The 27,243-nt window shown below is 50.9% G+C and overlaps 1 protein-coding gene across 1 annotated transcript in view; it reads left to right on the top strand.

Annotated features, from left to right (window-relative positions):
• The window catches only part of CIB4 (calcium and integrin binding family member 4), a 62,618-nt gene that overhangs the window by 1,531 nt on the left and 33,844 nt on the right, over nt 1-27,243 (top strand). Inside the window, exon 3 of the mRNA XM_001152689.5 lies at nt 10,974-11,070. Coding sequence (XP_001152689.2) covers nt 10,974-11,070 — 97 coding nt within the window. The remainder of the gene's footprint in view (nt 1-10,973; nt 11,071-27,243) is intronic.

The following is a 27,243-nucleotide window of genomic DNA, read 5'->3' on the forward strand; positions in this document are numbered from 1 at the left end:
ATTCTTGCCCTAATACAGCCTCACGCTGGTCCCTGAGTGTGGTCCCTGCTCAGAGCCACACAGCCCTGGAGATGGGGCTAGGACACGGCAGGCAGGGATGGGAGGGCCCAGGGGCCACGATCCGCAGAGCCCCACTGGAGCTGAATGAGACATCAGGCTTTAGGCTGCTAACTTTTTACTGGGATCCAAATTGAGGTTTCTTCAGAGGATCATGGAGCTGGACAGAACCTCTTTGGAATAATGAGGAGAACAAGGAAAGGACTTGGGGAACTTATGTCTGAAGCCCATTTTGGCTGTCCACTGGCTGGGTAAACTTGGATGCATGACTGAAGCCCAGACTTCCCTCTCCACCTCCCTCCCTCCCTCCCTCCCTCCCCTTTCTCCGGTGCCTGTGATGTGCTGGCCTCGTGGAGGCCCTGAGGGTGGGGTGGTGAGCAGCCCCGCTCCCTGTTGTCATGCGGACCCCTGTCCAGTGGGGAAGAAACTTCATTCAGCGTGGAGGTGGCCAAATACCCTTCTCGTGGGGCTGTGGGGAGAGTGAATAGTGTGAGAGGTGTGTGTGTGTTTGTGTGTTTGGGCCAAGCCAGGTGTCCAACAAAACCTGTTAGATGAATAAAGGAGCTCACCAAGACACTTTCAGGGGAAGGTGGGGGAAGGTTCCCTCTCATCATCTTTGCTTGGACTAACCCTCCCCATTCACCACATGGAAGCCACATTTCCCACTCAGGGTCTGGGGGTGGCAGGTAACAACTTTGTCACAAGTGCAAGACTCTCCAGGCACAAATGAGGATGGGGGATGGCCAGGGCACGGGGAGCTAAGCAGGGGCTGTCACCCAGTGACATTGTTTCCCTTTTGAAAATAATATTCACTCACTTTTTTAAATATAGAAAAATATGACATAACTCCAAATGACCCATATCCTACTACCCATATAACCTCTATTGAAATTTTCTGAAAAGTATCACATGAATAAAAATAAAATGAAATCTAAAAAAAATCTGCTACCTGGCTAGAAAATTCAAAATTCAAATAATGGTTCTCAGTCATAAGTGGGAGTTGAACAATGAGAACACATGGACACAGGGAGGGGAACATCACACACTGGGGCCTGTTGGGGGGTGGGGGTCTAGGGGAGGGATAGCATGAAGAGAAATATCTAATGTAGATGACAGGTTGATGGGTGCAGCAAACCACCATGACATGTGTATACCTATGTAACAAACCTGCATGTTCTGCACATGTATCCCAGAACTTAAAATATAATTTAAAAAAAAAAAGAAAATTCAAATAGTGTAAAAGTTCTAAGTGAAAAGAAAATGTCTCCATTCTCTCCTCCCAGTCCTTTTCCCTCAAGGCCGCCTCTGCTCACTGTTGGTTTGTCTTACCATCTAGCCTTCTGGAAGAATTTTCCATACATAAGCCAACACACTTATCCTCCTTTTACCCCATTCACACAGTTGCATTTATCCCTTCATACTGTTCTGTACCTTTTTTTTTTTTTTTAAGCTTTTGGGGTTTTTTTTTGAGACAGAGTCTTGCTCTGTCTCCCAGGCTAGAGTGCAGTGGTGCAATCTTGGCTCACTGCAACCTGTGCCTCCCTGGTTTAAATAATTCTCTTGCCTCAGCCTCCTGAGTAGCTGGGACTACAGGTGCCTGCCACCACGCCCGGCAAATTTTTGTATTTCTGTAGAGATAGGGTTTCGCCATGTTGGCCAGGCTGTTCTCAAACTCCTGACCTCCAGTGATCCTTCCACCTTGGCATCCCAAAGTGCTGGGATTACAGGGGTGAGCCACTGCACCCGGCCTACATTTTAGAACTTCGATGGGTAAGACAATGTTGTCCTTCAAAGGAGTTGCACCAGTTTATACTCTCAGCAAGGGGGCATGGCCATGCCTGCCCCTCTTTCTAACCCAGGGGCTTCAAATGGCATTCGTGGATCCACCCCTGGGGTTCCTCCTATATGCCAGGAGAGAGCATGGGGTGGTGGACGAGAGGAGTGAGAGGAGTATGGGAAGGGTTCAGGCTCTCTCTCGAACATCGATCCTCCATTTTCATTTGTTCTGCCTTGGCCTTCGGAGAAAGAGTTCCTTGGAAGCGAGCCATGCTTATGGACGCCTCCCTTCTGAACCTCCCACCCAGGCCCTGAGATGACCTCCTCCCAGATCCTGTTTCCAGTCTGTTTCCATCCCCGTGGAAGGTGCCTTTCCCCGGAGAAGAGCACAGTTTGGCTCCGCGTTGTGTTGGGGAGGTGGGTCCCGGTGAGTGCTGCCAGGGAAGGCTCCAGTTCACAGTTCACGGTTCATGGTTCAGTGCAAACTTCTCTAACAAGCAGTTCTTAAAGCTCTTTCTGTCCTGCCCCTTCTCTTGAGAGCCCCATTCCTGAGCATGAGGGGCCTGTGCCTGCCCCTGGGTAGCTCCTGCTCAGGAGGCTCCCACTCTCAAAGGCCGGCGTGCGTCAGCACTGGGGGTGGTGGGGTTGGGGACGACACTGCATAAGGAAGGCAGAGTAGAGGGCAAAGTATCCAACTCCTATTACTTGGACACCTTCAGATAAGACAGAGTGAGAAGCACTAGTGGGGCCGGGGACAGCAGTGCAGAAACTCTCAAATGGGAAGGTGATACCAGTGAGAGCCCTCTGCTGCTTTAAACCAAGGGGAGTCTCCAGACCCAGGAGACCACAGCCTGGGAAGCAGCTGAGAATGTGGAATAGCTGTCAAGAGCTTTGAAGAGTGGAAGAGGACCAGCGAAGGCAGGAGATGCTGAAATGTCCCAGTTCAAAATGAGAAGTACACCTTGACCCAGCCATTCCACTTGCATGAAGAGGACACAGGTGAAGTAAGTGCTGATTCATCCCTCCGTGGAAGACTGCCCTTAGAGAGGAGGGGAAGAGCTTTCTGTTCGATATAGAGCCATCTCCAAGGTATATGATTAAGTTAAGAAAGCAAAGTTCAGGGGGCTTCCAGTTACGTGGAGAATAGAGCATTTTCTTTGACCTCTGTTTACTAAAAGGAGAGTAAAGGAATTAAAAAAAAACAAAAAGAAGAAGAAAGAAACCCATAAGGACAAAGAGAACACAAGCAATGACAGCAGATGAGAGAGGTCAACAAAAATTTTACAAGTGCAAAGCAGATAGACCCATGACGCAGACTTAGCTAAATAGAAAGTTGAAAGAATTTTGCCTGCAGGGGTTGGATGATGGAATCGAGAACCCAGAAAGGCTCAGGAACCTCCAAATGCCAGGATGCAGGATCAGGTGAAAACAGAAAGGCAGATTGAAAGTCTTATGTGATTCCTTCTCTCTCCCTCTGCAATCCACAATCCACTTGGCACCCCTGCCCTGCCCCAGCGGAAGACAGGAGCTAACCATCTGGGGAGAGCTGGAGCCAGACAGGCCCCTGACTCAGGGCCACCAGCATGATGAAGAGCAGGGTGAGCTTCTGGTCAGCATTTTAGAGCCTCCCTGTAAGTAGAAATCAAAAGCTAAGGGACACCAGGTATTTGAGGAAAGAATAAAAAACAGCCTACACACACTAAGTCATGCCATCATGACATTTCAGACTGCCAGAGATGATGAGAAGATCCTGAGTGCTTCCATAGAGAGCAAAACAGACTACAGAGAATCAGGAATCAAAATAGCTTTGGACTTATGTTGGAAGACAGTGGCTAAACACATTCAACATTCTAAGGAAAAAATTTCAATCTAGAAATAAGTTCTAGCTAAGCCATTAATCAAGAGTCAGGGCAGGATAACAATACTTTTTGACATGCAAATTAAAAAAATCATGTCTTATGGACCTTTTCATAGGAAGCTTTTGGGAGATGTGCTTCATTAAAACTAGCGAGTAAACCAAGAAAAAAGAAGACCCAGGATCGGGGAAACAAAGGCTTTCAACCTAGAGGCAAAACGAATTACAAGGAAGATAGTGAAGGGAAGCTGAAGGATGACAGCAGGACAGTCGGCCTGGAAAGCAATCAGTCCAGATTAGAATTAGGGAGTCAGGGGTTCCAGGAGTGGTGTCTCTAAGAGACAAAATGAATCTATCTAGATACCATATTGAGAGGTACTTATTTCTGCAGAAAGTTTGGAGATGAAATAAAGATAGGCACACAAAAACCAAGGCAAAAAACTGAAAGTGATTATTAATTCTGGGAAAAACAAAAAGACTTGCAGGAAAGAAGTAATCATGTTGCACTAGGGAACTCAGCTTGAGCAATGTTTGAATAATGCATATACGATATATAATATTATTATAAACACTGAATATTCATTCAGGAAAATTGTTTTATATTGGGAGGTTGGGGAAAGGAAAAGAAGTATATATAGAGAAATAAATCCTCTTTTTTTCTACTAAGAGGTCACAAGATAATATCTATAGTGAAAACAACAGCAAAGGCAGTATTAGCACAGCATTTGGAAGTACCATGTAAATATTAAGCAAAAACAAAGTGAAATAGCAAAATGCTTGCAAACTGCCGCCTTTGGAGAGCAGGGTTAGAGAGGTGGTGTGGGGTACGGAGTATTAGTAACTTTGATTGTAAGCTTCACAGTATCACAGTACTATTTGCATTTTTAATCTATTTAGCTGCATTACTTTGGCAAACAAGACCAGTACATACAGGCTGCTACTGCTCTTGTGAAATAAAGGGCTGTTCATACATGCATACACAGAGGAGAATATCCCTGGAGGCAGACACAGAAACTGATAATAGGTTATCTTCTTGGTGGGGCCCTGGGGAGTGGAATATGTTAGGGTTGGTGTGGGCTTGCTGTCTGTAAAGTGAGGGGACAGCTGTGATGTGGATGCCCAGCTTCTCTGGCTCAGGGAGCAGAAGGCATGTGATACTCAGGGAGAAAGTGGCCATCCTGGGCTACCAAGGCCAAGTTGAGCCAGACGAAGCCCTGGTCACTTTTGAATGATTTTCCACTGTGGCCTCTGACAATGCCTTGTGATTTTCCTATCAGTGTCATGGAGAAATGTGGCCCAGATGGCAGTACAGTTGGATGGACTTAGCCAGTTAAAAAAGTATTCAAGAGACCGATAGGTAGAAGTAAAAGTAACCTTTGCAGGGAGGCTGGCTCTGTCCAATATTTTCCCACCTTTTAATCTGTGACTTGCATAAGGACACAAAGGCCTGGTCACCAGACCTGGTGCAGATGGCACCTCCTGGGGGCTGGTGGGGGGAGACCTCATGTTCTAGACTTGTCTTGGAGCCAGCACCTTCCCAGTCCAGGGCTGCTTTGGTTTGGCCCTCCAAGAAGAGGTCTGTTCACTCTAAGTTTCCAGCCTATGAGACTTTCCTTTCACATGTTTTTGATCTCAGCAAAAGCAAGGTCCCTTTCCGCCCTAGCATTGGGGCAGTATTGTCTGACTCGGTTTGAATTGGTTGTCCCAGAAGAAGCCTTTTCCCGAGATGCTTCTTCTGGGCCCAGGCCCTTCCGGCGGTGACTGCAGACCGTGCAGACCCTGCAGACCCAAAGAGGGCCCATGTGGCTTCCTGGGCAAGGCACAGCCTGACTCCAGCCCAGACCTCTGTGTCTCAGGCGCAGGTCAGCCTGGCTCAGCCCGAGCTCTTCGGACTACTCTGCATTGCCTGGGATGGTTCCTGACACTCTCTTGGGTGGGGTGGGGTCTGGTTTAGGAGCCTGAAGCTTTGCTTCCAGCCTCTGCTCAGGCTGACCCAGCCATGGGGCCTTTCTTCCTAGAACCTCTGGAGGTTCCAACACTTTGTAGACTCCATGGCCCTGTCCTGGCCATTAACGGGCACCTCAAGGCTGCAGGTGGAGTGGTTACAGGTTTATTTCCTGGAAGCCAAAGACCTGGGTTTGAGGCTCAGCTCTGCCACTTAGTAGCTGTGCAAACACGGGGGAGTGTCTTACCCTCCCTGAGCATCAGTTTCCATCCTTATAAAATAGTTGAGGGGAATAGAACCTAATGTCACAAGGTTGTTATTAGGACAACCAAAAGATCAAATCTGTCATTGTTAGAGCAATACCTGGCACATGGGTCAGCACCGATTATGTGGCTGCTGTTACTATCACGGTATTATTATCCCTACTTTTTGCAAATGAGGAAATCAGCTCAAAGAAATGAAGTAATTTCCTCAAGCCCACACAGATTGCAAGTAGCAGATCAGGGAACTAAAAGCCACATTTTCAGGCTAAAGAAGGACCATTTAGAAAATATCTACTATCTGCAGTCAGTACTGTAGAGCAAAGGACTATTGACCCCGTGGGGTGGGGGTGAAGCCAGAAAGCTGGGACTTGAGGAGTGGGAATTCGGGTTTGTCATGTTCTTGATCTCTCTGGGGCAGTAGAAATACTGAGAAGCTTGTAGAACCTGTAGGTGCCTCGGGCTCTATCCTGGCCTTGAATGAGAACTTCAAGGTGGGGGGAGGGCAGATCCTTTTACAAACTCCCTACATGATTCTTACGTGGGACCCCGTTGAGAACTACTAAGCTAGAGGGTCTCAGAGGCAAGGGGGTAAATGGGATGCCAGAGAGAGGCACGAAAGCCTAGAGTCATAGGATGCCTAAACTGGAGGGAGCTGGGGGGATGCTGGGACTCTAATTTCACAGAAGGGAAACTGAGGCCCGAGAGGGGACTTGGCGAGTCCAAGGTCCCACGGACAGTCAGCAGCAGAGTGACCTCCACCCGTCTTAGGGCCAGCCCCTGAGCCCGCAGACAGCCCCTCCTGCCTCTCTGGGCTGTGTGGAAGGGAGCCATGGCCCAGGCTGCTGGATTGCTGGCAGGCTGAATGTGTGAGTTTTTCAAATGGCTTTGACTTTTGAGTCCATTAGTGATTAATTCAGGGTTCCATTTAGAGCCAGCTGATCCATATTTGGAGGAGGAGAACATTTTATGGCAGCCGAGATGCAGCCACGATTCATCTATGGGCAGCCCGCCCACTCTGCAGCCTGGGAAGGCACCAACTCCAGGCAGGCACCCCACCAGCACCCTCCCCCAGAGGACTCTCCAGGGGGGTGACTCGAGTCTCTCACCTGGAAGAAGGGTGGGCCCTTTAGGGGTGGGCAGCACAGCCCGAAGAACTTGGTTTAGGGTTCAGCCCTCCACTCCGTCTCTTCCCAGCTGTATAACCTTAGATACAACACTTAAACTCTTGGAGCCTCAGTTTACCCATCTGTAGAAATGATGGCCCCTCCACTTCTCCCACAGAGAGTTGTTGGGAAAATTCAGTGAGATGATGTGTGTGAGTGCACCCGGCACAGAGGCTTTGTCATGAGAGGGTGGCAAGGGCTGGTGAGTTTCTTTTCTGCCCCTCAGCAGCCCCTGATGCCTCCTGGGGAACGAGCTTTGGTGTTTGTATCTCTGGCTTTAACATTTACCACTGTGTGACCTTAGGTAGACTATTTTACCTACTTGACTTTCAGTTTCCTTATCTGTAAAAGAAACAATGGTCCCTTCCTTGCACGACTGGCATGAAACATGCAGAATGTCCGTGAGAGTTGGCTACACAGAGCAGGCACTCCCAGTGGTGCCCGTGGTGGGGGCAGGAGCCCGAGCTCACTTGTGCGTTGCCTTAGGGATTTTAAAAAAAACCAAAACATTAATTTTTGTTGAAAATTGCTCTTATTGAAAGTGGGTCTGTTCTCTATCACCTCAAGCCAGCAATTCTAACTATGACAGTGACAAAATGCTCCTTTTGACTGGAGCCGGCCACTCCCACTGCCCTTAACCCTTTCTTTCTTTTTTTTTTTTTTTGAGATGGAGTCTCACTCTGTCGCCCAGGCTGGCATGCAATGGCGCAATCTCAACTCACTGGAAGTCTACCTCCCGAGTTCAAGCGATTCTCCTGCCTCAGCCTCTGGAGTAGCTAGGATTATGGATGCGCGCCACCATGCTGGGCTAATTTTTTATATTTTTGGTAGAGATGGGGTTTCACCATGTTGGCCAGGCTGCTCTCGAACTCCTGACCTCCAGTGATCCACCTGCCTCAGCCTTCCATAGTGCTGGGATTACAGGCAGGAGCCACTGCGCCTGGCCTACCCCTCACCCCTTGTAGGCCACTGGACACTTCAGCAGTGATGGCTTTTCTTCCTCCTTGTTGACCTGTGGTTCCCAGCACCCACCCCAGTACTTTCCTGGAGAATCTCTCCCCCAACCCGTTCCACACTCTGCTTTCTGCTCCCTCCCAAACGTGTGCAGTCTCTAGACCCTAGTGACAGCTCAGGCCTCTTCCGTGGCCAAGGCGGCAGTCATGGTGCTCTCCATGAACACCACACGCCACTCCAGCTCCCATCTGTCAGGCCCTAGCCTGGATCTGCACAATGCCACTGGAAGGAGGCTGACTCTCCATCGGACAGAGTCAGGATATGAACCTGGGCCTGCGTGCTCAGAGAGGTCCGGCAGTTTGCCTTGGGTCTCGTAGCTAGAGGTAGAGAAATAGGATCCGGATAGATCCAGATAGATCTGTGAGCAACCCGGTGGGAAGCAGGTGGCACACTCAGCAGGATCTTTGAAGGTGCTTTGCAGTGAAGGGACTGTTCAGAAGGAGGCCCAGGGAAGCACCCAGGGGCCAGCCCTGACTGCCCCAGGCCTGAGGTGATAGCTGAGAGCTGGAGCTGCAGAAGCTGGCTGCTAGCCCAAGACAGCGGGAACACAGACACTGCAGAGTCGTGTGGGGCTGGGAGGGAGAGGAGGATAAATCCCCACCCATCCCTCATACCTCCAGTCCTCCTGGAGCTTCCCTTAAGCCAGAGGGCAAGGGAGGTGGGAACACTGTCAGTAGAGATCAGCCTCCCAGGGCACAGAGTGCAGTGGGCACACAGAATCCCAGCATAGTTTCTTTCCACTCTCCCAGGGCTGGGAGCTGAAGGATGTTTTTCTAGTCAGTGAGATGTGAAACAGTGAGTGGCTGGCAGGGTGTGAGGCCTCCACCTACCATCGTCAGGGCTCTGGGAGAGCCTCCTGCTTCCTGCTCTACCTCTGAGTCTCCACTCCTAAAATCACCCTCCAAATTCTTCACCTAGTTTTTGTTGTTTATTGAGACGGGGTCTTGCTCTGTCGCCCAGGCTGGAGTGCAGTAGTGCGATCAGGAGGTAGCTGCAGCCTCAACCTCCTGGGATCCAGTGATCCTCCCACTTCAGCCTCCTGAATAGCTAGACTACAGGTGCATGCCAGTATGCCTGGCTAATTTTCATTTTTTTTGTAGAGATGGGGTCTCCCTGTATTGCCTAGGGTGGTATCAAACTCTTGGGCTCAAGCGATTCTCCTGCCTCAGCCTCCTGAAGGGCTGGGATTACTGGTATGAGCCGCCGCACCCGGTCTTCACTTAGTTACATGTCCCTAAATTCCACCAATCAGAGCCTCATTTGAGTCAACAAACCACATACCCTGGAATGTCAATAGGGGACTGTTAGTCACTCACTCCTGCATACAGACTCCTTTCATGGGATTGCTGGCCTCTCAGGAGAGTAGAGGTTTGATGGAAGACAGGAGAGGAACGGGAAAGGACTAAAGGAGGGAGGGGTAATTTTGGAGCATGGAGGGGACCATGAAGAGAGGGGAGAGCAGGTCTGGGTCAGGGTGGTGGGTTCCCACTCTCACAGTCTAGGTGTGGGTTGTGCACAGCCCAGGGGCACAGGGGCACCTGGAGTATAGGAGAGAAACACAGAGAGAGGGCAGGCTGGGTGTCCCCTCTGAGGCTCCGGGTAACACAAACACTCTCACCTACCAAACACTGCGCTGATGTTTCATACACCTCCCCTCATTTAATCCTCATGAGTGTGTGGGGGGGATTTATTACCCCACTGCAAAGAGGAGCAGACTGAGGCTCAGGTGGATTCAGAACCTTGCTCGACACCTCAGAACTATTAAGTGGCAGAGTCAGGATTTGAATGTAGATCTGTCTGGCTCTAGAGACAGTGTTTTCAACCAGCCTGTAGTGACCCCACCACCCGCCATCCACCATTTATACATAAACACACATACCCTTCAGCCTCCTTCACACTGAACCCCCGCCACAGCCCTCCAAGAGAGATATCATTCTTGTCCCTTATCCAGATGATGAAACTAAAGTTCAGAAATGTCAAGTGAGTTGCCCGAGGTCACACAGCCCTGCCACAGCAGTTCAGGTTCTGGGATCCAGGCCTCCTGGGCCCCAGGGCACCACTGTCTCACCTCCACTGGCTGCCTTGGTTGCTGGACCTGTAGGCCTAAGAGCTTGCTGGTGGACAGGGACCCAGGTTCAGGATAGGGTGAGAGAGACAGGGAATGAGGGCTCATCCTCTCTTAGCCTGAGGCAGAGCTCCCTCCCGCCCTCTTACTCTCAGGGGTCACACGGCCATTTCACCCTCTGCCTGTAGCTTATAAGCAAAATCCTCTTGACTGGGATGGGATCCTATAGACAAGAGACATCGCTGACAGGGATGATTAGGAAGACCAGTCAGTCCACGATCTGCTGCAACCAAGTTTGCTGTCAAGTGGCCTAGCAAGGCTGGTGGTTTGCTGGCTGCAGGCAGCCGGGCTCTAATCCCGGCTCACTCAGACCCACGAAGTGACCTCTTTTCTTGGGTTGAGGATGGAAATTGGCAGATGGCCAGAGGTGGGGACCCTGGCTTCCCCAAGGTCCTACTGGCTTCCCCATCCGTAACCGAGGGACTGGACATAAGCCCCTTCAGTTCTGACATTCTATGATGAACCGTCGTAGAGTGTGCTGCTCGCTACAGGGCATATTCGCCTAACTTTCCTCTCACCTGGCTCATCTCTGCATCCTCTATGGTGTGCCTGGCACACTGGAGGGTCCAGGGATGTTTCTAGAAGACATATTTATTACTGCGCTTTATTATTATTGATTACTGCCTTTTCTGTGTCAGCCAACCCCAAGTCTCCTTCCTCAAAGAGACACCCCCACCCCTTGCAGCAGAAGACAGGCTTGCTGGCCTCCTTTCCCCGGCCACACAGTGCTGGCCTCCTTTTCCCGGCCACACGGCCTTCATGTCTCTCTTCTCAGCATCCATGACACCTTCCTGAAGCTCTGCCCTCCTGGGAAGTACTACAAGGAGGCGACGCTCACCATGGACCAGGTCAGCTCCCTGCCAGCTCTGCGGGTGAGTCCAGGATGGTGGGTGGGGCAAGGGCAGCATCAGTGGGACCTGCTGATGGGCTGATGCGTGCTGGGAGGGTTGGGGTGAGGTGGGCACTCCGTGCTGTGGGATGGTCACCTCACTCCAAGGGGCTCCTGATCCTCCAGGCAGAGGAGCGCAAGGACATGGCTCCCAAACACTTCCTGCATGCATCTGGCCTCCCTCCATCCTCACCTCGGTCCTAGAGCAGGACCCTGTGATAACAGTCACTACTTCTCAGGTGGGGCCAGGGGCAGACGGGGCATGAGACCTGCTCCAGGCCTTACCGTGGGAGGTGGCGGCCCCATCTGGAGGTGCTCACTGGTCCTGCTGCTCAGCCTCCGAGGCCAGCCTGTGGGTCTTTAGATGGGCTTCAGCTTGCAGTCCACCCCATGCTGTTTGCTCGTTCCTTACTTAACCCTCACCCCAGTGACCCCACACCAGCCAGTTTCCTCTGCTGTCTGTTGTGCCCCAAACTAGGGCAAGTGACCCTAGGCCAGGATCCCCTGCAGGACCATTAGGCCTTGAGGAAGCCAGGGCGCCACCCTAGCCATCGGCCGAGTCCCTCAGCCCTTCTCTTCTCCTCAGGCTGCCTCAATGGACTGGGGCTTTTCTAGAGGGACTGGAGCTTTTCTAGAGGGACTGAGAATTTTCTCAGGTTCTTCTCTGAGAAGCCAGGAGGAGCAGGGCTCGGGGCCCAGAGACTGCCCTCCCAACCTGCCTTCTTCCCAGCTCCAGGAGTGGCTGCAGGAAAGAAGGGTGCTTGCATTTCTGCTCTTGCAATCCTTTCTCTCCTCAACTCGCCCTCAATTCAGCCAACGCTGCCTGGGCTGGAGGCTCCTGTTACACAGACGGCTGGTTGAATGCTCATTCCCTCCCAGTTTCCACAACTTTTCCTGGGCTGAATCTCACCTTCCAAGCACCCAGAACACACTCCCACCCCCCACAAACACACACCCTTTCTATGGGTGGGTCCTTGGCAAACCTTCCCTGGTCTTGGTTTCCTCACCTGTAAAATGGGTAGAGCAGTGGGGGGCAGCTGGGAGTGACCATGTGCACTCTAAGACTCCTGGCGCCACAGGCAGTGCTAGCCTGAGCTGTCCCTGCTCCCCCCACCTCCCAATCCTTTAGGGACAATTATCTGAGCCTTTATCCCTGTTATGAAGAGGCCCTGCCCTTCCCCCAGGGCAGCCTGGAAGAGCCTAGAGGCACACAATAAAGGACTCCAAAATCACTCCTGAGATTTTAATTAAAATTTGTGCGTTGCATTGAGAGGAAACGTCACGTTAACAAATCATGGCTACGTCAGGCTTCTCTATTTTTCATTCGGTTCTTGGCAGAATAATGACTTCGGTTTGTCATTGTTCAATGAGAGCCCATCTTCATTTCTGTTTGGAACAAACTGGGCTCTGAGAACTGTGGCCACCACTTGGAAGAGGCCTGGGGACACCAGGGAGGAGGAGGCTGGCTCCTGAGGAAGGGACATGGAGGGGGCACAGACATGTCATTCAAGCCACGGCTGCACGGCCCCTCCTAAGTGACAGGCCTATCTGTAGGGCAGACAGAGACAGAGGAAAATGCACAAAGCTGGGTCTTGAAATAGAGGCAGGAGTGGAGAAGACAAAATAATGAGAAAGGGTGAGGGGTGGGTAGGTGGGTGGCGGTAGCTGGGAGAAGCTGGGATTCTGGAGGGGAAAGAAATAGAAACCTGAGAAAGGTGAGTGAATCGGAGACTGTGACTGTGACAGAAACAAAATGGGGAGGCGGTCTTCCTGGCACCCCCCACTTCCTGGCCTCACCCTCACACAGTCACACCCCACGTGTACACGTGCATGGGCTCCACCACACGTGGGTGGGACTTCTCTCAAACCCAGGCCATCCACTAAGGGACCCGGGGCCAGGGCCAGCCAGAGAGGCAGGGCTGATGGGAAGCTTCTGCCGTCCCCTGGGTGGGTGCAGGGTCACTGGTCAGTCCCAGACTCTCTGAATGCTACGACTGGAAAGAAACTTAGAGACCACCCAGTCTAGTCACTGTCAAATGCTCCTCACCCTGATTTTATTAATGGGGAAACTGAGGTCCCAAGAGGGAAACAACTTCCAAGGGGCCACATGATGGAAGAGTCTGGACTAGTTCCTGCTCTGGGGGAGTCAGCCTGAACTCTGGCCCAGGCAGAGCCTCCTACTCTAATCAAGGCTTGGCTGAGCAGTGACCATGTGCCTGGGTCTTCCAGGTGCCACAGAGGGCCCAAGGGGAGCCAAACTAGAGGGGTGGCATAGAGGGTGTTGGTGACCCACGGCCTCAACACATCCTTCTCCAGCAATAGCCTTGTCTCAGTAGGGCCTGGAGTCTCTGTTTGGCCCCCAAAGGAGTAAGCACTGGACTAAGATCAGGAGGGCTGAGTCTGGGCCTGGAGCTATCACACTCCTTGCATGTTATATGCCCCCATCTATAAACCAATATGAACACCTTGTGCTGGGTAAGGGACCCGGTGGAGGTGAGCCATTGTCCTCTGCACTATCTTTTATGCTTCCCCTGTTCCTCTCTTCCATGTCATGGGTGAGGAGCCTGTTGGGGTTAGGGGTGGGGTGCAGCAAGGCTTGAGAAGACCTGGGATGGGGCAGGTGGGGTGAGGCCTGCTCTTCCCAGCAGATAGGCTAGGTGCACAGGCCGGGGCTGGGATGCTTCACCTTTTCTGGAGTCTCAGACCCCCTCTTCCCCCTGAACTTGCTCACTGGAGAGCAGCTGGGAAGTGGAGTCTTGGCCACATGATTTTAATTTTACTTTTCTGATTTAATCTTAAATGGTCATGATTTTATTCTATTATACAAATAAGAGCCAGCTCATTGTAGAAAAACTAGAGAACACAGAAAAACAAAAAAAAAGATTAAAATGATATATTAGTCTACCTCAAGGGATGACTGCCACAATCATTTTGGCTTATTTCCTTCCAGACTTTTTTCTATGCAGATATATACATGTTGATTTGGATCCCATTGATTTTTTTTTTTTTTTTTTGTATGTTGTTTTTTTTTTTACTTGGGTTTCTTTCTTGCTTTTCCATCTGGTCTCTAACAGCCAGAACCGTCTTGTGAACTGAAGACCCTGAGCCATTGCCCCACCTAGAGAACTAGGGATAGGGCACCAGGCCAGGCATGAAAGAACTAGGTTTGGATTCACTTGCTAGCCACATGATCTTCGGCAAGTGACATCACAAGAGGAATGACTGGAGTGGGGAGAAGCAAAGGGGCAAATAGACTTCAGCTAACTATACTACAAGGCTACAGTAACCAAAACAGCATGGTAAAGGTACAAAAACAGACATGTAGACCAATGGAACAGAATAAAGAACCCAGAAATAAGGCCACACACCTACAACCATCTGATCTTTGACACACAACAAAAATGAGCAATGGGGAAAGAATTCCCTATTCAATAAATGATGCTGGGAGAACTGGCTAGCCATATGCAGAAAATGGAAACCAGATCCCTTCCTTATACCTTATACAAAAATTAACTCAAGATAGATTAAAGATTTAAATGTAAAACCCCAAACCATAAAAACCCTAGAAGAAAATCTAGTCAATGCCGTTTAGGGCATATGCATGGGCAGAGATTTCATGATGAAATTGCCAAAAGCAATTGCAACAAAAGCAAAAATTGATAAATGGGATCTAATTAAACTAAAGAGCTTCTGCACAGCAAACAAAACTGTCTGTGCAAGTCCGGGTGGGAAGCAGTGGGGGGGTGGAGCCTGTTTTCCACAGGTGGGCACAGTGGCTCACGCCTGTAATCCCAGCACTTTGGGAGGCCGAGGCGGGTGGATCACCTGAGGTTGGGAGTTCGAGACCAGCCTGATTAACATGGAGAAACCCCGTCTCTACTAAAAATACAAAATTAGCCGGGCATGGTGGCACATGCCTGTAATCCCAGCTATTTGGGAGGCGGAGGCAGGAGAATCGCTTGAACCCAGAAGGCAGAGGTTGCGGTGAGCCGAGATTGCGCCATTGCACTCCAGCCTGGGCAACAAGGGTGAAACTCCATCTCAAAAAAAAAAAATAAATAAATAAAAGGCTGTCCTTAGGAAAGGCCTCGCTCTAGGTGGTTCCAGACATAGGTTCAGGTACAAGCACATGCAGGTTTCTCCACAATACAAGTAAACACTCCCTAACTGCCAGCACTATGCACAGAGGGAATGCCCTTTCTGTCACTGACGGGTGTTCTAGCATCCTTCGGTCTCAAAGAGAGATTGGACCGATGATCTGGTGCCCTCCTCACTCTCTGAGTCTGTGGTTCTGGCCCTAGGACTTGGTCTTACTCTCTTTTGTGGTGTGCCATCTACCACAGTATGTCCCAGACTTACAAAAAAATTTGTGGGTACATAGTAGGTGTATATATTTATGGGGTACATGAGATGTTGTGATGCAATGCGAAATAAGCACATCGTGGAGAATGGGGCATCCATCCCCTCAAGCATTTATCCTTTGAGTTACAAATAATCCAATTACCCTCTAAGTTATTTCCAAATATACAATTACTATTGACTATAATACCTATATAAAAAAAAATATATATATACATCATAATACCTTGTTGTGCTATCCAATAGTAGGTCTTATTCATTTTTTCTATTTTTTTTGTGTGTACCCATTAACCATCCCTGCCTGCCCCGCCCCCCACCCTCCCACTAGCCTTCCCAGCCTGGTCCCAGACTTTTTATTCAAAAACAAAATCTTTTTTTGAGGCAGGACTAGAGATGCCAACTTTCAGTTTTGCCAAGTAAGGACATTAAAAAAAATATGTCATCCACTGTCAGTGACCATCATTTTATTTTAAAGAAATATTAATTTTAAAACAAAAATGTAAGAAGCCTCGAGTGTTTTCAGACACACCCCCTTTTGTCCGTATTGTTCTCCGTTTGTCACCTGTCGTCAAGAGCTTTGTCACTGACTCATCCCTAGTGCTCAGACCAGCTTTTGGAGACCTAGAGCGAGGACTAAAGATTCCTTCTGTGTCTTTCCGATTCTGGACAAAGCAGAAGACTTGCTTCCCAAAATGAGCAAGGAGAGGCTTGCTGGGAGGTGGGGGCCCGGCTGTGCCTGCGTCCTCTGTGGCTGCAAGGACGGGAGCTGCGTGACTCACACTGCCCAGAACACGTCTCTGGAACAGGCTTTGAGAACTGGGCCCCAGGGAGCTCTGGGTACTGATATAACTTGGCTCAGGGGCTTGAGTGGTCTGGGAAGAAAGCTTTGTTTTCTTAACTTGGGTTCACTCGTGGAAAAAGCGGGCTTGGGAATATTGGGAAGGGTCTGCCCATCAGCGGAGAACAAGGCGAGAGAACATCCTGGGTAGCAGGAAAAGCCTGCTGACCAAAATGTCCTGCACGGGGACAGGACACAGTGCCCCCTTTCCACTCAGCAGTTTCTGTTTTCTTTTTGTCTGATGGATTTGGTGTATTTAAAAGTGTATTAGCTCAATGTTTCTGTTCTTGTAAATAATTATCTTGCTTTCTGTAAACACAGATGAGTGTGGCATGGTGTGACTTGGGTTTCTAGTTTCCGAGCCCAGAGCTGTATTTGCATCCACTGGGGATGGCTGGAAACAGGGCCTAAAGGAAGATCGCAGGGCCTTGGAGCAGGTAGGGTGGAGGCCTGCACACTGGCGGGGCCACCTCACCCCCTGGCCTCTTCCCTCCTCCTGCTCCGGGCTTCCTGCTGGCAGATGGTCTTCGCATAGACCCGCCCCTACTACATTTTATCCCATCTGTTACAGAGCAGAGAGGTTTGGAAACCTGCCCGAGGTGTAGGGAGGTATGGTCAGGATGGCCCCTAAGGTTTCAGCTCCATCTCGGTTTCTATGTATCTCCCAAAGTTTTCTGAGCCTTTCTAAGTCCTGCTTAGAACTAGTTCCTATCTGCTTAGAACAGCTTGCAAAGAACTCACTCCCAAGGCTGAAAGCAATGAAAAGTCCTGAAATTTACTCAGCCTTTCAAGAGATCCTAAAAGTAGGTGGGGTGGGAATGGTAGTGTATTTTTAAAAATTTAATATTTATTTTATTATTTATTTATTTATTTTGAGACAAGGTCTCACTCTGTTGCCCAGGTTAGCGTGCAGTGGTGTGAACATGGCTCCCTGCAGCCTCAATCTCTGGGGCTAAAGCGATCCTCCTGCCTCAGCCTCCCGAGTAGCTGGAACCACAGGCATGTACCACCACACCCAGCTAATTTTTGTGTTTTTCATAGAGATGGAGTCTTGTCATGTTGTCTGGTTGGTCTTGAATGCCTGGGTTTAAGCAATTCTCCTGCCTCAGCCTCCCAAAGTGCTGGGATTAGAGGCATGAGCCACCATACCTAGCCTTAATTTTTATTCTAATTAAAAAAAAACTTTTTTTAGTTTTTATCATTTATTTATTTATTTATTCTTATTTATTTTTTTTGAGATGGAGTCTCACTCTGTTGCCCATGTTGGAGTGCAGAAGCACCATCTCAGCTCACTGCAACCTTTGCTTCCCAGGTTCAAGCAATTCTCCTGCCTCAGCCTTCTGAGTAGCTGGGATTACAGGCGCGTGCCGCCATGCCTGGCTAATTTTTGTATTTTTAGTAGAGATAGGGTTTCTCCATGTTGGCCAGGTTGGTCTTGAACTCCTGACCTCAAGTGATCTGCCCACCTCGGCCTCCCAAAGTGCTGGGATTACAGGTGTGAGCCACCTCACCTGGCCTTTTTTAAAAGTTTTTAAATCAAAATTATTCGTGTGTGCCAGGAGTTAAGTTGCCCTATGAGGGTTGCCACATTTCCCCTTCTCAAAGGCAACTATTTTCAGCTCTTGGCTGATTCTTTCCTTATTTGCCTCCATGTCTTTAAAGAGCACCTTGTATTACCCCTTCTTGATAGTTCAGCCTTTGACTTCCCCTAAGAAGAGCTAAAGCTCTTCCCCTCCCCGACACCCATCCTATTCCTCACTCCTTGTTCCCCTGCCCTCCCAATATAGTTACATGATAGTTTGGGGGAGATCAATAGTCAATGTTTTGTATTATAATTATTTATTATTATTATTTTTTGAGATGGAGTCTTGCTCTGTCGCCCAGGCTGGAGTACAGTGATGCGATCTCGGCTCACTGCAACCTCTGTCTCTTGGGTTCAAGCAATTCTCCTATCTCAGCCTCCCAAGTAGCTGGGATTACAGGTGCCCGCCACCATGCCCAGCTAATTTTTGCATTTTTAGCAGAGACAGGGTTTCACCGTGTAGGCCAGGCTGGTCTCGAACTCCTGACCTCAGGCGATCCACCCGCCTCGGTCTCCCAAAGTGCTGGGATTACAGGCATGAGCCACCACGCCTGGCCTCAATGTTTTGTATTATTATGACTGCATACACTGTTCAGAGCTGAGTCATGAAATAAGCTGTAGTTACTTTCCCTTTCTGTGTAGTTTTGTTTATTTTTCCTGGATGTCATCATTGTTTTTGCTTAGTTGTCTATGTACTTTTCATTGAATTGACACCAAACCTCTGCCAATCTTCTAAGTCTTCTCCAAAGGCATTTAGAAGTGAGAAGTTTCCTGTACATTTCCTTTTCCTAGCAAAATTTCTCTTGGAGCCTTCTAACATTCTGTAACCAGGACTGGGTTGCCCTCTGAGCCTGGTATATGTTACCACCTTGGGATCTCCTTTCATGACCATCTCAGATTCTTCTCACCACTCTCTTGGGTCTTGCATTTTCTGTTTTCATGTCTCTCCATTTACTCCCCTTCTTTTGGTGGAGCACATCCTCTGGTAGCTTTCTGATAAAGGGTGCATGGAGATAAATGTTTTTACAATTTACATATCTGAAAATGTCTTTTTCTCCTCTCATACTTGATGGATAATTTACCTATTTATTTATTTTTTGTAGAGATGGGGTCCCACTATGTTGCCTAGGGTGGTCTTGATCTCCTGGGCTTAAGTAATTCTCCCACCTCAGCCTCCCAAAGTGCTGGGATAACAGGTGCATGCCACCGAACCTGGCCTTTGACTGAGAGTTTAGATGGAATTGTAGGTTGGATATCATTTTTCTTTAGAATTTGGAAAGCATCACTTAATTGCATTTTAGCTTTCACCGTTGTTATTGAGAGGTCAAAAGCCTTTCTGTTTCCTGATCTTTTTTCATTCCCTGTTTTTTTTTTTTTTTCCTGGAAACTTGTAGACTCTTCTCTTTTATTTTACTACTCTGATATTCCCAACAATAATTGTTGGCACGAGTCCTTTCCCCTGTGTGTGAGGCACGCAGAGGACCCACTCAGTCTGGAAACTCATGTCCTTCAGCTCTGGGGCCTTTCCTTTAATTATTTCATTGATAACTTTCTCCCTTCTGTTTTCTTTGTCCTTTCTTTCTGGAACTTTAATATTCTGATGCTGTACATCCTAGATTGGTCCTTTATTCTCTGTCTTTTCTCTCCTACTTTTCATCTTTGCCTTTTTGCTCTTCTTTCTGGGAAATTTCCTCCACTTTATCTTCAACTCTAATTGGGTTTTTCACTTCTGCCATCATGCGTTTAGTTTCCAAGAGCTCATTTTTGTTCTCTGATCTTTCTCGTTTTTGTAGCATCCTCTCCTTTTTCCTTCAAGGTGCTTTTCTCACTTGTTTGTTTGGGTCCTTGGCTTGCGCGTCAGAAGCCTTCCTTAGATATCTGGTCATCAGGGGCTCATGATGATGAGTGAAGGGTGGTTGCTAAAAAGCTGTTTTAAAGCTGAAGTCCCTAGGTGGGATTTATCAACTGGGAGCTTCACTGAAGGGCGATCTGAGGGGTCATTTTGAGGATTCTCTAGAAAAATGGAGAGTAAAATTCTGCCTGCTAGCATCCTAGAGCCATGTTAGGAAAGAGGGCTGGTGAGGTCTCAGAGTTCAGCACCTGTATGTTTATTCACTCCCCAGTTCTCAACTATGTCTGATGTCCCCCGTGGAGAAAGCCTCTGCTATACTCTCCCCAGAGAACAACCTCCCGTCTTTTGCAGGGGCTGGGGATGGGCAGTCACCCCGTGGTGCTGAGCAGCCTGTGGGTTGGCGGGGGTGGGGGTGTCTAGAACTCCAACTGCTTTAAACACTTGCAATTGACCTTCCTTTCAGCCAGCCTCTATTTCCAGCGCTACCAGGGACTTCCAGTCGCAGAGTCTGTAGGGGATTCCGGGATGGAGATCAGGGTGGTGTCACCTTCCCCGCTGTGGGATTCGGGTCCTGCTTCCTCAGTCACGGAGTCTGTAGGGGATTCTGGGATGGAGATCGGGGTGGTGTCACCTTCCCTGCTGTGGGCTTAGGGTCCTGCTTCCTCAGTCGCAGAGTCTGTAGGGGATTCCAGGATGGAGATCGGGGTGGTGTCACCTTCCCCACTGTGGGCTTAGGGTCCTGCTTCCTCAGTCACAGAGTCTGTAGGGGATTCTGGGATGTAGATCAGGATGGTGTTGCCTTCCCCGCTGTGGGCTTTGGGTCCTGCTTCCTCAGTCGCGGAGTCTGTAGGGGATTCCGGGATGGAGATCGGGGTGGTGTCACCTTCCCTGCTGTGGGCTTAGGGTCCTGCTTCCTCAGTCACAGAGTCTGTAGGGGATTCCGGGATGGAGATCGGGGTGGTGTCACCTTCCCTGCTGTGGGCTTTGGGTCTTGCTTCCTCGAATCTGCTGGGTTACTTCCCACTTGCTTGTCTGTTTCCTGTGTATGTCACTGTGAACCTGCTGTTGTTTCCCTGTCAGGTCTCTATGTTTTTGTGGGCCATGCCTCTAAGAAACCCCTTTACTTTCATTTTGGCAGGTGTCAGGAGGGAGTGAGGTTTGATGCAAGGGATCTTTCACCCTGTCGCTTTACCCAGGAATCACACCTGCCTCTCCGATGTGCAGTAAAACATTACAGAAATCCCCTCCTCATCGTTGCCCTCGTAGAATCTTCCGCACATATAGCAGCTGCCCCCACAACTTTCCTTTTCCACTCTCCATTCCCAAACTCCCAAGCGCTCCATGAGGCTGGTGTCCTGAGAGCCTGGTCCTGTACTGCCCTCCTTCCGGTCTCCACGCTGGGACGCCCAGCAGCCAGGCACCTCTGGAGCCTCCCTCACCCCCCGGGGAGGGCCCTGTGAGGAGACTCCTGGGAAATGTCACTCCTCTTTCCTTTGATTTCATCCCCAGAGGGAAAAGACCATGGATAAGAGAAGTTTTTGTGGAGAATGCCTGGTGAATAGAGGCTCCCACGCCTGGTTCTCATCCATCACCCCATAAGAAGTGACTATGCGTTTACTGCGGGCTGTGCACCGAGTTCGGTCATGGGGGCCGATGGGGCCTCTTCTCAGGGAATTCTGGATAAAGAACAGGAGACTCACCAGCCAGGGGCTTCACAGCGCTCAGATTCTTGACCCAAGTGCCCAAAGTGTCCAAAGCTGGGGCCCAGATGGTCTCACCCAGGCTACCAGTAAGCACAGTCCCTCCCAGAGAGGCCAGTGGGAGATGCCTTGGTCATGCCCGTCAGCATCTCCTTCCCACTTCTTAGGAGCTGAGTGGCTTCCTGGGCGGCCATGCAAGTCTTGGCACAACTTCTTCCTCCATGAGGACCCAGGAAGGACCTCGCCAGTGCTGCCCTGCGGCCAGGCTAGGACCAGGCCCTCGGAGTACCCACACGTAGACCCTTCCCCAGCACCCGGCCCGACTGGACCCCCAGGCCCAAGGCAGGCTTGGCTCTCTGGCCCAGTGAAAACTTTGCCATTAAAAATGACAGTCTTGACTGGGTGCGGTGGCCCATGCCTGCAATCCCACTACTTTAGGAGGTCGAGGTGGGAGGATTACTTGAGCCCAGGAGTTCAAGACCAGCCTGGTCTTGATCTCACTATGTTGCATAGTGAGATCCTTTCTCTACAAAAAATAAAAAATTAGCCAGGCATGGTGGTGTGCGCCTGTAGCCTCAGCTGCTCAGAAGGCTGAGGTGGGAGGATGGCTTGAGACCGGGAGGTTGAGGCTGCAGTGAGCCATGATGGCACCATTGCACTCCAGCCTGGGTGACAGAGTGAGATTCTGTCTGAAAGAAAAGGAAAGACAGTCCTGCTTCTTCTTGCAGAGACCTGGGCTGGAGGGGTCTCAAAGGCTCTTGGGTTTTTGAGCCTCTTTTCCTCTGGATATGGCACATGTGGAGGGTGTTAGAATCTGCCTGTCCACCTGAGACGAGGTCGGGGTGGAGGGAGGCAGGGCCTGGACTCCAGGGATCTTCCTGGTGCATTTTTTGATCAGTTTTTTCAGAGCTGTGTCATGGCCTCCACCTCACCACACTTTCCAAGGGTGAGCCAGCCTTTATAGATGGAGAAACTGAGGCCCACGGGTGGGATGCAACCTACACTTGGTAACAGGGCCAGTCAGAGGGTGAGCCAAGGTTCCAACCCAGGCTTCCCTCCCCAGCCTAGGCCGTTCCACACTCCCTGTTCTGATTTTCTACCGTGTCCAGAGGAAACTCCATGTCTGAGGTTTGGTCCGTTGATGAGGAGCTGCCTGACCTCCTGGCTGTCACGAACTCAGGGCAGCCCTCCGGGAACGCTACACTCAGCCAGAGGGCAGAGGATTGAGCAGGAGGAAAGCAGCCGCAGGGGGGTCTTTGACCATCCTCAACCCAGGCAGGGACAGCTGGACCCGGTGATAATCCTCCTCCTGTATTTAGGCCACTGCCCTGAGCCCCTCCCTCACCCTCAGATAGTCTCCCTGGCTTGTTAATGAAAAGCAGCAGATTGGATGAGTACAACAATTCCACTCTCCAACCCCAAATGTTCTCTGCCCTAGTCACCGCTTCATGGTTGCAAGCACTTTCACAGTCTACCTAGTTTGATCCTCACAGCAGCTCTGTAAGATGCAGTGGTATCTCCCCATTCTACAGATGAGGAAACTGAGGCTCTGAGAAGCTGAAAGCCCTACTCAAGGCCACACAATTGCCCAGAGACTGTCCTGCCAACCTGCCTTCATTCAGCTCCAGAAGTGGCTACAGGAAATAAGGGTGTTTGAATTTTTGCTCTTGCCAACTTCTCTCTCCTCATCTCGCCCTCAATTTAGCCAACCCTCCCTGAGCTAGAGGCTCCTGTTACACAGAGGGCTGGCTGAATGCTCATTCCCTCCCAGTTTCCCCAACTGTTCCTAGGCTGAATCCCACCTCCTACATGCCCAGGACACAATCATGCCCACCCACGCTCACGTGCGCGCACAAACACACACACACACACACACACACATTCCACGCTCTTGCTGTGGGTAAGTTCTTGACAAACCACTTCCCTGGTCTCGGATTCCTCACCTGTAAAATGGGTAGAGCAGTGGGGGAGGCTGGGAGTGACCATGTGTGCTCTAAGACTCCTGACCCCTCACAGGCAGTGCTTGCCTGAGCTGTCCCTGCTCCCCTCACCTTCCAATCCTTTAGAGGCAATCGTTTGAGCCTTTGTCCCTGTTATGAAGAGGGCCTGCCCTTCCCCCAAGACTTCTGTTTGCTCTTCTGCATATCTCTTCATCTTCTCGGGAAGATAAAAGTCAAGGTCACCATGCAGGTGACACGTGTGTGTGCCTGTGTGGATACACACGTGTGCACATGTCTAATTTATGTACATGTGTGTGGTAGGAGGAGGAAGGAGGATGGGAAGGAGCTGGTGGCCGGGGTGGTTGATGGCTGAGATGGAATAGCTTTTCTCATACACATCTGGGACGCCCTGTGGAGTGTCTGTCTTGGGTGTTGGGGTAGCCTGGGCTTAGGTCCAGCTCCTGACAGCAGGGCCCCTTCAGCTCCCAGCACCCAGCTTCTCGGGCTCCTGTGGTAGGCCTGGGAATTGTCTGATTCCCAAGTCCCCAAGCCAGGCCCCACCCTTAGTGCCCAGACGCCCCAGCGGGACAAATCTTCCACTGAGAAAGGACAGAGAGAACAAAGGGCCCAGCCTGGCCTCCCAGGCTCCCACCCCAAGGCTCCACCTCGCAGGGCCCAAGGTCACCAAGCCTTTCATTACATTGGGGAGATGCACGCTGGCTCTGTGAGCACCCTAGGAGTTGGCGACCTCCACTCTTCGCTCACCCAGGGCTGCAGGCACGGCCACCATGCTGCATTCGGCTGACCTCAGGCCAGCTGGCTGCCCCATGTGGCCCCCAGGAAGTCCTGAGATCTGGGCTGTGCCCAGCACGGTGTGGGATGTCACACATGCATCATCTCACTTACTCCTCAAGGTAACTGTTTGAGGAGGGAGTTGTTCGCTTCATTTACAGCTGGGCCGCAGAGGCCCACAGGGGTTAAGCAGCCCAGCCACCACAGTCACATGGCTGATGGAAATCGGCAGCCTTGCTCTCCAGTGCTCACCCCCCACTGCCCCCCAGCGCTGGTGGGAGGGTCCCGACGCCTGATGCCAGTCGGAGCTGGGAGGGTAACTTGGCAGCTGGCTCACACCCTGCATTTTCAAGCATCATTAGATCTTTTTCTGACAACTTCATCAGTTAGCAGGGCTCAGAATTGGCAAAAATCCTTATTTAGACATTCAGCCAAAGAATTAAGAAGTGGTTTGTTTCAGAAAAAGCTCAGTGATGTAGGAGGCAGTCTCTGTTCTGGGTCGAGCAGGCAGCAGTGGAGGGACGGGCTCTGGCCCCCTGCCTCGGCCTTGCCGCTGCCACCTGGCGGTCTTGGGCTTGGCACCACCCTTCTCAGGGCCTCAGTGTCTTCATCTTCCAAATGGGTGTGATAGCACCTCCCACAGGTGAGGAAGGTAGCGAGGAAAGCCTGGGAAGTTGGGGAAGAGCTCAGGGCTCTAGTTTTAGCTTTCCCATCTGCTGGCTGTGTGGCCTGGGGCCAGTTCCTTCCTCTTCCTGGGCCTCAACTTTCTACCTGAACCAAAAGGCGGGGCATGGATGACCTGAGGCTCTAATCTCACGCCAGGGGTGAAGGGAGCCTGTAGGGATGGCAGCCCCTCTCCCAGGGCATCCTGGGAGGTAGGGGAGATTCTGTACCCTGCAGCCTATGTGGTACCTCTTGCAGGGGACAACGGATGGGTAACACTTCCCACTGCTCACCTGGCTGCAGTTTGTTCGACCCCTGTTTCATGCTGTCTGGGGGCAGGGGATGGAGAGGCATTCTGCTTTCATTTGTCCAGGATTTGACTGTTCCCCTGACTCCTTACCTGCCACATCTTAACTGGGAAGCAGCATTCAGACTGTTACTGTCTCCAGTTCATGGAGGAGAAAATTAGGCACTGGGTACCTGAGTGACCTCCCTCAGTCACCCAGCTAGTCTGGTATGCGGCCAGGGCTGGAACTCAAACCAGCACTGGCAACCGCAGGGCCAACTCTCCTTGCTTCTCATCACGTTTCTCACTTCCTGGGAAGATTTTCTCATCCAGTCAAACCCACTCAGGCCTCTAATTGGTTCTGTCAATGATTCGTGACTTCTCTCAAAGCTCCCAAGAGCAGGGCGCATTATCCTTGCCGTGCAGCATTGGAGAGGCAGTTTAGCAAATGGAAGGAGTTCAGGCTTCCAAGCAAGTTGCTCCACTTCCCGGAGCCTCAGCTTCCTTACCTTGAACTTGGGCATGGCGAGCCCCCTTTGCAGGGTCATGTAAGGATTCTGTGGCTCAGCCCTTCTCTGAGGACACTCTGCACACACAGCATCTCATGTGCTTCTCCCTGTGAGGGGTGCATGTGAGTCAAGACGGGAATAATCAGCCCCACTTGGCAGATGAGTAAATGGAGGCTCGGGAGATGGAGGGGTTGCCCGAGGTGGCAGGACCAGCCAGTGACCAGCCGGAACTGGGCGCCCTGTGGTGCACCGACTCTGCCAGGCTCTGCCTCCTGGGAAAACTGTTCATGTGTCTGAGGTGAGAAGTGAGTCCAGGCTTCTTTCCAGAGGAGGAGCCTCCTCCCTCTAGTGCAAATGACACGCTAATGGGATCATTTAAAAAGTATTGCTCGTGCCTGAATTCCCCAGTGACACCAAGGGACAGGCAGACGAGGGCCTGGGGAAGGGGCCGGCGGGCCTGGGGACATGCTCATCCAGTCCCTCGGCCACAGTCCGGCACTCCCAGAGTACAAGATAAACAAACTCCATTTCAGCTTTTCAAGAGTCCTGGTCCCAAGGGCCCCTCTCTGCCTGCTGGCTTGAGGCTTTATTCCACTCATGTCTTTTCTGATAACTTCATTTGTGCCCCAGAGACCTCAGACTTGTTTAAAAATAGAAAAATAAACAATATCATTCCTGAAGTACCCCCTCCCCTCTTCGGGCCTCCTAACGAGGTGCTGGCCAAGCTGGCCGGGGCTCTGTTCCCAGGGTTTTTGACCCTCTGCGGGCCCTGGGCCTGCTGCTGCCTCCACAGGGAGGAGACGCCCTGCAGCTTTGGAGGGCTTCCCAGCAGCCCGAATGGCTAGTGTCAGAGGAGGCATTCAGCCACCTGCCTGCCGGTGTCGGCGGCCTCTGCTCTTCACAGCTGGGACAGCTGAGGTGCGGGGACACATTCACCCAGGTGCAGAGAGGCAGGAGAGGCCCCGCACAGGCCCGACCACAGAGAGACCTGTTGGGGACATTCCTTCTCCTCTTAGCTCTGGCCCCAGCCCCTCACAAGACCCCAGGCCCCTTCTGTGTGCCAGGCACCGGATACAACTCCAGGATGCAAACCCTAAAGTCTCCTGGGCTCTTCAGGCTTGTCACCAAAAGCCCTGGAGTTGAACTGCAGTTTGTGTATAACCTCAGCTTTCCCCATCTGAAAAATGAATCCAATGATAGCCCTGCCTACTTCAGAGGGTTTTTATGAAGACTGGATGACAGAATGGAGGTGAAATGCTAAAATACTCCAGGAAAGGGAGGGGGATTGCAGGCAGCATTCCCAGAAGCTGCCTGTGGAGGGAGGGTATGGCTGTGCCCTCTGAGTGGCAGGACCACCTGGGGAGTCTTTATGTGTAAGCTCCAGCCTCACACCAGGGGCTTAGAGGGAAGGTGGCTAAGAAACTGGGGTGCTCCACCTGCAGAAAGACTTGGGAAGACATACGTTCTTTACATCCTTGCTGGTGGGTGAAGGAGGAATTAGATTTGGCCCCAAGGGTACTGCTAAGGTGGATGGGAAAAGTGACCTTGGGGCCCCTTCTGTTGGTCCTAGGGAGGAAACTTCCTAACAGAGAGAGGAGGCTCAGTCGAGAGAAAGCAAGCTCCAGGCGCTGGAGG

The sequence above is a fragment of the Pan troglodytes genome, chromosome 12 (assembly GCF_028858775.2).
Source record: "Pan troglodytes isolate AG18354 chromosome 12, NHGRI_mPanTro3-v2.0_pri, whole genome shotgun sequence".
Taxonomy (NCBI): Eukaryota; Metazoa; Chordata; class Mammalia; order Primates; family Hominidae; genus Pan; species Pan troglodytes.